At 39.1% G+C, this 9,751-nt stretch overlaps 1 protein-coding gene across 1 annotated transcript in view; it reads right to left on the bottom strand.

Annotated features, from left to right (window-relative positions):
- The window catches only part of LOC107680950 (telomere-associated protein RIF1-like), a 21,375-nt gene that overhangs the window by 9,288 nt on the left and 2,336 nt on the right, over positions 1-9,751 (bottom strand). The window contains exons 4-27 of the mRNA XM_016477427.1: positions 9,546-9,642; positions 9,323-9,453; positions 9,099-9,190; positions 8,798-8,987; positions 8,161-8,253; positions 7,916-8,054; positions 7,440-7,591; positions 7,178-7,292; positions 6,607-6,783; positions 4,899-5,009; positions 4,622-4,684; positions 4,415-4,515; positions 3,412-3,498; positions 3,259-3,332; positions 2,939-3,119; positions 2,732-2,839; positions 2,499-2,648; positions 2,295-2,394; positions 1,935-2,214; positions 1,806-1,848; positions 1,098-1,297; positions 876-969; positions 585-716; positions 349-491 (exon numbers count right to left, since the gene is read on the bottom strand). Of these exons, the coding sequence (XP_016332913.1) occupies positions 349-491; positions 585-716; positions 876-969; positions 1,098-1,297; positions 1,806-1,848; positions 1,935-2,214; positions 2,295-2,394; positions 2,499-2,648; positions 2,732-2,839; positions 2,939-3,119; positions 3,259-3,332; positions 3,412-3,498; positions 4,415-4,515; positions 4,622-4,684; positions 4,899-5,009; positions 6,607-6,783; positions 7,178-7,292; positions 7,440-7,591; positions 7,916-8,054; positions 8,161-8,253; positions 8,798-8,987; positions 9,099-9,190; positions 9,323-9,453; positions 9,546-9,642 (3,053 nt within the window). The remainder of the gene's footprint in view (positions 1-348; positions 492-584; positions 717-875; positions 970-1,097; positions 1,298-1,805; positions 1,849-1,934; positions 2,215-2,294; positions 2,395-2,498; positions 2,649-2,731; positions 2,840-2,938; positions 3,120-3,258; positions 3,333-3,411; positions 3,499-4,414; positions 4,516-4,621; positions 4,685-4,898; positions 5,010-6,606; positions 6,784-7,177; positions 7,293-7,439; positions 7,592-7,915; positions 8,055-8,160; positions 8,254-8,797; positions 8,988-9,098; positions 9,191-9,322; positions 9,454-9,545; positions 9,643-9,751) is intronic.

Below are 9,751 nucleotides of genomic sequence, written 5' to 3'. Positions count from 1 at the left end.
TTAGAGATGGCTTTGAAACCTTTTCTAGCCTGATGAGCAACACCAACTCTTTTTCTGAGGTCCTCGGAGATCTCAATTGTTTGTGCCATGATACACTTCCACAAACATGATAAAACTTTGATAGATCCCTGTTTTTTAAATAAAACAGGGCACACACTGACACCTGATAGTCATCTTTAGAGTCAAGACAGGAAAAACATCAGTCTTGACAATTTCTTATTTTAAAGAAGCTTAACGATGATATGACCACGGAGACATCACTAGGATTCACATGAAATGAAAGGGAAAAAAGCTGCCTTCACAATTTTAGAGATCTGCTACACCACAAAAAACTGTGACCAAACTTACCGTTTAGTCCTTTTGACCTCTTTCTGGTGCTCAGTTAGCACTCTCTCCTTTGTCTCAGGGGGAATAAAAACAAAATCCACTGATGCCGCCTCCTCAATAGCTTCTCGCTTCAAGGGCTTGGGTGATCCAAAATCCAGCTTTACCTAAAGAGGCAACAGGTGAATTGAGGGACCTGGTTGCTAATTAAGAGCCACCATTGATATTTTCAAGTTTTGATGCATTTTCACATGACTTACAGACACCGGCTTTGCTGCGGTTGCAGAGCCTCTTTCTTTAAGCTCTTCTGCCCTCGCCAGAAGAGAGTCCCTCTTTCCCACAGAGATCATCTTTACCCTGCTGATCTGTGGGTCCAGCTGAGAACTCTCACCCTGATTAGAGAACACAACACGTTTAGAACTCGCTTAGGAACGAAAGAAAAACCAACATGTTTGACTGAGCTAAATTTACTGTGTTTACAGTTCTGTGTTCTTTACATATTACATCACAGTAGGGACAATCATTTGCGCTGAACGAAACACTGAACGTACCGTATACTGTCCACTGCAATCATCTGGTGCATCAACGGCTTCAAAACCAGGTAAAATCAGTGGAGTCTTTTGCTTAGCCTGACTTAAAACAGACCTGGGGGGGTGGCATATATATATGATATAAATGAATTAAGACAAGCATACTTGCTGAATTAAAGATCTGAAAAATGTGCCTATAATACATTTTACACAAAAATTCCCAACAATGGCATGAAAACGTACTCGAGAGGCTCAGGGTAAGTCAAGGTGAGTGCATTTCCAAAGGTGGCATTCCAGAACTGCGTGACCACAGTACGAATTTGCTTGCTCTTGTGCGGAAAAAGCACACAAAGCAAGGGCGACAACATGGCAAGCATCTCATCATCATGCAGAGTTGATTGCATCTGAAGGCAGCCAAGCAGGTCTGTGACCAGTTTCTCCAACTACGAGACAGATAGCAAATAAATAAATATGCCTACCTAACTCTACATATGTGACCCTGGACCACAAAATCAGTCATAAGGGTATATGATCAAAAATCATTAGGATATTAAGTAAAGATCATGTTCCATAAAGATATTTTGTAAATTTACTACCATAAATATCAAAACTTAACTTTTGATTAGTAATATGCATTGCTAAGGACTTAATTTGGACAACTTAAGGCGATTTTCTCAATTTAGATTTTTTTTGCACCCTCAGATTCCAGATTTTCAAATAGTTGTATCTCAGCCCAATATTGTCCTATCCTAACAAATATCATACATCAATGGAAAGCTTATTTATTCAGCTTTCAGCTATATTGAGACGTCATTGCCTTTTAAATTGAGATTTAAATCTCAATTTAAAAAAATGGACCCTTATGGCTAGATTTGTGGTCCAGTGTCACAAATAAAAATACTACACATCAGACCTGTGGTTTCGATTTCAAATTCACATGGTAATTCTTACCTTGGGTCCTAGTGTCGCACTGAGCTTTGATGGTTCATCATGACTTTCATAAAAGAAAAAAAAAAAACCAGTGTTAGACAATGAAAAAAAGAATGCTCAAAGTATGAAGGATAAGAAAATGTCACACACCTGGAGAACTGTTCAAAAAGGCACGTGAGTGGTTTGGTGAGGGTGGACAGCACCTCTTGAATGAACGTGGGTAGAGTGATATTAGTGAAAAGTGTTGACAAGATAGAGACCAGTGTCAAGCCAATTCCACTGAAAACTCCACTGGTGGACTCTACAGATGCTTCTGAGAGGTCCACAGACAGGAAAGCATCTAGAGTCTGCATCAGGAGAGTGTGAAAGGTCGAGAGATTCCCCAGAGCTTTGCTCCTCTTGCGTACCCAACTCAAAGGTGTATGAGGAGCTATGAATATGAACATGAAAAAAATTGTGACAGTGCCATTACACAACTTTGGCCACTTGAAACGGAAGCAAAAGCCTTACATTTCATCTTCTGCTGGAACTGTGGGGTGTAAGGAGAGAAGTCCATACTCTCAATGATGACCAGCAAGATATTTGCCATTGCATCCAACATCGGCAGATTCTAAAACGACAACAAAAAATATATTATATATATAAATGAATACTCCAATTCGGTGCACAACTGAATAAATCTTCCACTTTACTACATAGTTGGAAAGGCCATACTTTCAGAGCGTCGGTGTCAAGAGAGGCAGAGATCTTGGCACACAGCTCTTCACAGCATATGTTCTCCTCTGCTGTGGCTACCAAAGCTGAGCAGCGAGCAAACGCCTTGTAAAGCCTGGACCACGTACCGATCATGGCCTTCTGAGTGGTCTATTAAAAAAAGTCAATGTCATATGAAGCATTTGCATAATACTGCAGAAAGCATCTGTAATGTAGCCAAAATGATCTCTTACTTGGGGTAGGGGCGAACCAGGCAGCAGGTGAATGACTGGGAACATCAAGGCACTGCAAATGGCACTGAAGTTATGCTCCAGAGCATCTCCTTGATTCACTTCATTGGTCTGTGTTGGAACAATGATTTATCGCTTAGTGAAATACGAGGTTTGACTGGCACTGAAATGCACATTCATTCTACAGCACTGATGATCTGAGTTTAATACCTGAGTGATGGTGTCCGTCAGAGGGTTTACCACCGCGCTCCACATCCTCCAGAGCTGTTTCTTGTTCTTAACAGCCTCCACACGCCCACTAATCGCTCCTAAAACAGCCTCTCCAAATGCCAGTGGCGATGTAGGACCATAAAACCCACAGCTCACAAGGGTTTCCAGGCTTGAAAAAAACCTGCCAGATGCAAGAAAATGTTGCCCCAGTTAAGCAAACAAACTCAATGGAAACAGAAATAGGAGTAGTATCACTCTTTTAAAAGGTTTATTGCAAAAAATCTCTGGAACAATACTTATTTTGCAGGATTTATGCTTACCTCTCATCTTCAAGAAAGGATGAGAGCTGGTTACTCTTGTAGAACAGCAGTATTAGGAAAAGTGCAGGGGTACCCTGGAAAAGATGTAGAGAATCTCGAAATTTGTCGAGAAATTTAGCAAGGCTTTACAATAAGGGCTAAAAAGGCACTTACATTTAATACATCCATGTTTGCCACTTGATAAGCTGCGGAACCAAGCACCTTCTGAGGTATTCCCTTAACAGTGGCTTCCAACAAAAGCTGCAGCAAATAATGAAATAATGAAAATGTGTTCAAACAGCAGGGTTGTAGAACCTATAGAACCTTTTTAGATTAATACACTAAAAAAAACAAAAAAAAACAACCCCAGACATTTGAACTTTAAAGCTTTTAAAGTGTCATGGTCACCAAGGCTACATTTATGATTAAAAATACAGTAAAACAGTAATAGTAAAACCTTTCTCATTTAAAAACTAGGGATGCACCAAATGTTCAGCAACTGAAATTATTCGGCCGAAAATAGCAAAAAAAGCTCTTTTGGTGTTCAAATAAGCGAAAAGACCGAATAAATTGTACCGAACAATGATAAGACGCGATCAAATAGCAACCAGCGCAGAGTGAGAGGCGCACTCTTTTGTTGGTATAGTGTCTGCTAGAATGTTAAAAATGTTCAGTCTTAAATATTTTTAAATTGTTGTTTTGTAATTGATTTTTTTTTTCTTTGAAAAGCAAGACAAAACAGTAAAAAGCACATTTTGGCTTTTTAATTTATGCAATGGTGAAAAAAAAATGTTTGGCAAAATACTCCGTGTTCGGTATTCGGCCCAGTGTTTCATTTTGTTCGGTTTCGGCTTTGGCCAAGAATTTTCATTTCGGTGCATCCCTATTAAAAATATTTTAAAATGTAATTTATTCCTGTGATGGCAAAGCTGAATTTTCGGCATCCATTACCCCTGTCTGATTCTTCAATGATCCTTCAAAAATCATTCTAATATGCTGACTCTGACATTTATTCAGGATTTTTTTCTTTTTGATGAATAGAAAGTTCTTATCTTATTGAGTCCAAACTTTTGAAAGGTAGTACATTTTAAGCATGCCAGATTGCATCTTTGTTGGCTAACACTTTCAGCACCCAAGTCATTTAGCAGGTCATTTTCACCATGAAGTGCCATCTTACCAGGGCACATTCAGCAGGCAGATCATCTGAGGACAGGATGGACTGCAAAGCCTGTAGAAGCAGCGTGAGAACCTCTGACCCCTGTCTTTCCTTCTTATTACCTGTTGACAGGAAAACTTTCTAGATTACTATGAGCCAGTATCCACAACACAAAGTATCTGTGCAAATTATCTTTGACTTTCTAAGAGAGAGCAAATGTTAATATACCAGCTTCTATTGTTGTGCTGACAGAACGGATCAGGTTGCTCCAAATGAGACTAAGCAGCGCTTCTGTGGAAAATAAACACTCATATCAGGTGATGAACATGGACAGCATCAGCATTTCTTTCATTTCCTAATGATCATAATAATAATAATAATAATAATAATAATAATAATAATAATAGACCTTTGCTTCCAAGCAGGCCAATAAGAGAAACAGCTAAGACAAAATTTAAGTTGGCCTCTTAAATCCAGGCTACATTGTGCAGATTATGTTGAATACCTGGAGCATGTTTTCCCACAGTAATGAAGCCTTCTTTGATGGCTGATATGAGGGTGGAGGCATGTCTACTGAAGGAGGAAGGGCTGATAAAGAGCGGGTGCGTCAGGGGCTCTGGAAACAAATGGTACACTGACACTGTTAGCATATAATTACAATAATAAGGTTCAATATATCAAGCTGTATCAACAGGGTCCATATACATTTTAACCAATACATTTCCATGACTTGAGACAAATATCTATGATCTAGCTTCGTGGTTAAATTAAAAAGATCTGATCAAATGTGAGCAGATCAAATGTTTAACAAATATCATTTATCATATCAAAAATATTCTATTTAAATTTCCATGACTTTTTCAAAACTTTCTTAGTTTCACTTTTCCATGACTGGGAATTACCAGACTTTTCCAGATTTTTCATAAGAGTACAAACCCTAGGGATGCTCATTACGGTTAATTTTCCTGACCGACAACCGCTGCTTGTTATCTGAACATTAACCGTTAACTGACAAATTTAGAATAATAAATTAGTATTCAATAAAAACAGAATAGACAAGCATCTGTGATGACGAATTAAAAATACCAACAAATATTTTATTTTAATGTGCAAACAGCAGCATGCAGAGCAACAGCAAAACCTGGATTCACACATCCTCAAATTATCATGCACCAGCAGCGCTTCTGAGAACAGAGAAAAACAGAATAAAATAATATAAATTAAAAAAGAATAAAATAAATAGGCCTACACTAAATCTACATCAAATAAATAAATTAAGATGACAAAACTAAAACACACACTGAATCCTTCTATATGCTTTGAAGAACGCAGTCATCTTCCCATCAGACAAAAAAATATATAGCAGGCCTACCTCAGTCAGCGTACGTGTCTATTTTTTATTTATTTTTTAAAGTAACATGTCGACATGCTGTATAGTTAGCTGCCTGCTAACTGTTAGACCCGTGGCAAAAAAACCATCACAAAAATCCCGTCAATTTGCGGTTTGGGACTTTTCTTCCACTGGTAATACATTTCTATTCACGTCGTGTTTGCAGCAGCGTTGAGCTCTACACGTTCGCGAATTCTCTCATTAAAACAAAAAGTGTAGACATGATGTAAATAAGAGATTAATTGTGCAGTGTAATGCTCCTTTGATTATTTTTAATTAACTTCACGATGATCTACAGTAAGATGAGTGATTATGAGGGGAGTGCCCATTGCGCAATAGGCTATAATCCATTCAGAATTTACATACATTCACTAACGGATTCCCTCTCTGATAACCATTTATCCAATATTGCCACTTGCCATTGTGTTACATATACATCAGTTAACTAAGTGAAGGTGAAGCAGGTCCTTGCTCAGCGAAATATGCCTGTATGCACGCTGCACGTGAGTAAACAAATACTGTATGTATATCATTATTTTTTCTTACCATGCAGCAAACGTAATATTTGCGGGGGAAAAAGCACCAAAAAAAAAACTTTTAAACTGTTTAACTGATAGTATTAATCGGTTAAAATTCTTACTTTCGGTTAACGGTTAAACGGTCAATATGAGCATCCCTACTGTATTAACAGATGAACATCTATAGATTACTAATCAAATGACACTCACATTAACTTTGTACAGACTCAAGTTGGACCCACTTTAACTTTAAAAAAAAAAACAACAACATTAAAAGCTCTTGACAATACTATATTTATGATTACCCAGACTGAGCTGAAGATTTTCTCTAGCTGCTGTGACTGTAACCTCCGGACCCACAAGCCAGTGCAGGAGCATCTCTAGACCCAGGAGCTGAATGGAGCGGTAGGACTGAGCCGCCTGCATACTGCTGTTCAGATTCATGCGAGGAGTAGTGCTTGGTGTGCTGCAGGAGGGAATGCCTGGAGAACAGAAAGATGAAGCATTAAGTTTTAAAAATAAAAAAATATGTAGGGTGGGGTTTTGATTCTATCCATCAGCTGTTGACTGGATGGAGGCAGATCTGAGCTTGCAGTTGATTGTGGAGAGGAAGGATTTAAGCTGACTAAATGATTGAAGAAGTCCAGTAAACATCACTAGAGAGAAGGCTGTCAGTGCGGAAGATTGACTTTGATAAATTATGAGGTCGGGGTAAAAAATTAAACATATGCATGGACAAATTGAAAAGTAAGATTTATAAACATGAACTTAGAAAATATATGGGGTGAATTGCCACTTCATGCTGAATTTAAAGGATGTAATCTCATTGTATCCCCTTTATAAAATGAAAGCACAATGAGAGGAAGTGAGCTGTACCTGATTTAGGGGTGTTAGGGGTGCCATTGCTTGGGTTAGAGGTTCGAGCAGGTGTAGTCGGGCTCGGCAGTGGAGAATCAGAAGGAAGTGTGTTGTGCAGTAGTGGTACACCAACCTTTAAGAGAGAGTGATGGAAAGAAGGGATAGAGATAAACATTGCTCTCAGTAACTAGTAAGACCATGGCCATACAACGGTTACAACTATCTGAAAAAAGCAAAGCCAAAAAGCATAATTCATCAATGTAAACACTGTGAAATTTACCTGCTCAAAGTTAGCGGACAAGTTGGGGCCAAGCTTAACTGCAAGGTACCACCACACCTCCAGCTTAGTGAGCAGAAGAGCTTCAGTCCTGACTTGGATGGAACTAAGGGGCTGCATGAGGAGCTTTAGACGCTTGCTGCTGCACAGGATATCTGCTCAAGAGAAACCATTACAACTTAGAAAACAACAGCTGAGAAAAAGCAAAGAGGTAAAAAAAAAAAAAAGCTATTGCTATATGGGTCCAAAATGTTCCCACATCTTTTGACCAATGAATTTCCCATCTCATCTGAGGTTACTGAATAAGCATTTTTAAACATTCACTCCAAAAGGCAATTGTATCCATACCTAGAGAAACATAAAAACAACTTTATTTTAATGACTTTCCACAAAGCAAACCATGTAATTCTCTGATGTTCCTATGTTTTCAGTGACTGTGGCCATTACACCTAAATACAAAGGAAAAAAAATAAACTTGCCTGGATTAAGGGCGAAATTATCAATGAGGCTCTTCCAAGCTATGAAGGCAATCTTCTTAATATTAGGAGAAGAGTTGCGGAAACCCAACTCCTCTAAATACAGCAAGGAATTAATGAATGCACCGCCTTTGTGGAGCAACTGAAAGGAGATGCATACAATAGAAACCCATACTTGTCCAAAATGACAATCTCAAGATTCAGAACTGAAATAGTGATGAGCATTATTTGGTGACCAAATATCTTACCTTCCCCAGAAGTCTCACAAACAAGGGCCAGAGCTTCAGCATATTCGTCTCATTTTTAGATGCAAACAGCTTCTGCATTTCAGGGATAAGCATCTAAAGGCAGCAAAGCAATAGAAGCATTACGGTTATTTATATTTATATTATAATTAATTAGTTACATTTATATAGGGCTTTTCTGGATACTCAAAGTGCTTTTACATGAAAGCGGGGGAATCTCCTCAACCACCACCAGTGTGCAGCATCCACCTGGATGATGCGATGGCAGCCATATTGCGCCAGAACGCCCACCACAAACCAGCTTATTGGTGGAGAGGAGACAGATTGATGAAGCCAATCAGTGTATGGGGATGATTAGGAGGCCATGATGGTCAGAGGCCAATGGGCAAATTTGTCCAGGATGCCGGGGTTATACCCCTACTCTTTTTCGAAGGACATCCTGGGATTTTTAATGACCACAGAGAGTCAGGACCTCGGTTTAACGTCTCATCCGAACGACGGTGCTTTTTACAGTATAGTGTCCCCATCACTATACTGGGGCGTTAGGACCCACACAGACTGCAGGGTGAGCACCCCATGCTGGCCTCACTAACACCTCTTCCATATATGCACAACAAAATAAACTAACGTATACACTTACAGAAGACATCATTGGCTCTACAATGGTTGCCACCTCCTGCTGTTTCTCCAGAAGAAGAGGCATGCCCAGCTCCAGGGCTGCTGCGGCACGCAAGCGCACTCTATTGGCCGAGTGAACCACCAGAGGAATAACCAGCTTGGCCCAGCACACGGCTCCAGCAGCCATCTGAGACGGGGCCTGCTCCAGCAACCTGACATTCACCAAAAAAAAAATCCTTTTAAATAAACCTTATTTACGGAGCACCTCCATATGAAGGACTGCACTACCAAGAAAGAGAAAAGTATGGGAAATTTCAACAAACCTTATTATGACATTGAGTGATTCATGTTCAATGAGGATCGACTGAACCTCTCTGGTCTGCATGGCCTCTAGACTCTTCAGAATCTCTGGGGTCTGAAATGTAAAAAGCAAAATTTTTAACCACCAAAAATAAAAAATAAATAAAAAAAAAAACAGGAAAATGGGAGGGGTAAAGGATGATAAAAATAGGGTTTATTTCAAGCACAACATGCATGGTAAACAAACCTTTTTGGATGCCACCTCTGGTGGGAAATTCTGTTTTGAAATCACCCATAACGCTCGAGTGCACGTAAACTTCTCTTTTGATTTTACCACAACATTACAGAGCGTAGACAGTATATCTTCTGAAATATTTGCTGCAGCAAAAAAAGATAAAAAGATTATGGATGCTACTTCTCATGGAAAGTAATAAGTATATTATACTAAAGAATTCAACTTTTTCCTCTACCTGGTAAGACTGAAACAATGTGTGAGTGGAAGACACAGAATCCCAAAGCTTGCAATGCGGCTTGACACAGCTCTTCGTTCTCACTGGAGATATGAACCTGAAAGAAAAAAATATTCATCTGCAGGGCTGATGACACAGCAGAGACATAGCTTTCTGAAAGAATATATTTTGCCTATTCATAATAATTAAAACATTTATAATATATA

Source organism: Sinocyclocheilus anshuiensis, unplaced genomic scaffold, assembly GCF_001515605.1.
Source record: "Sinocyclocheilus anshuiensis isolate Anshui unplaced genomic scaffold, SAMN03320099.WGS_v1.1 scaffold277, whole genome shotgun sequence".
Lineage (NCBI taxonomy): Eukaryota > Metazoa > Chordata > Actinopteri > Cypriniformes > Cyprinidae > Sinocyclocheilus > Sinocyclocheilus anshuiensis.
The sequence above is the reverse complement of the archived record's forward strand: the minus strand, read 5'-3'. Positions and strand labels throughout refer to the sequence as shown.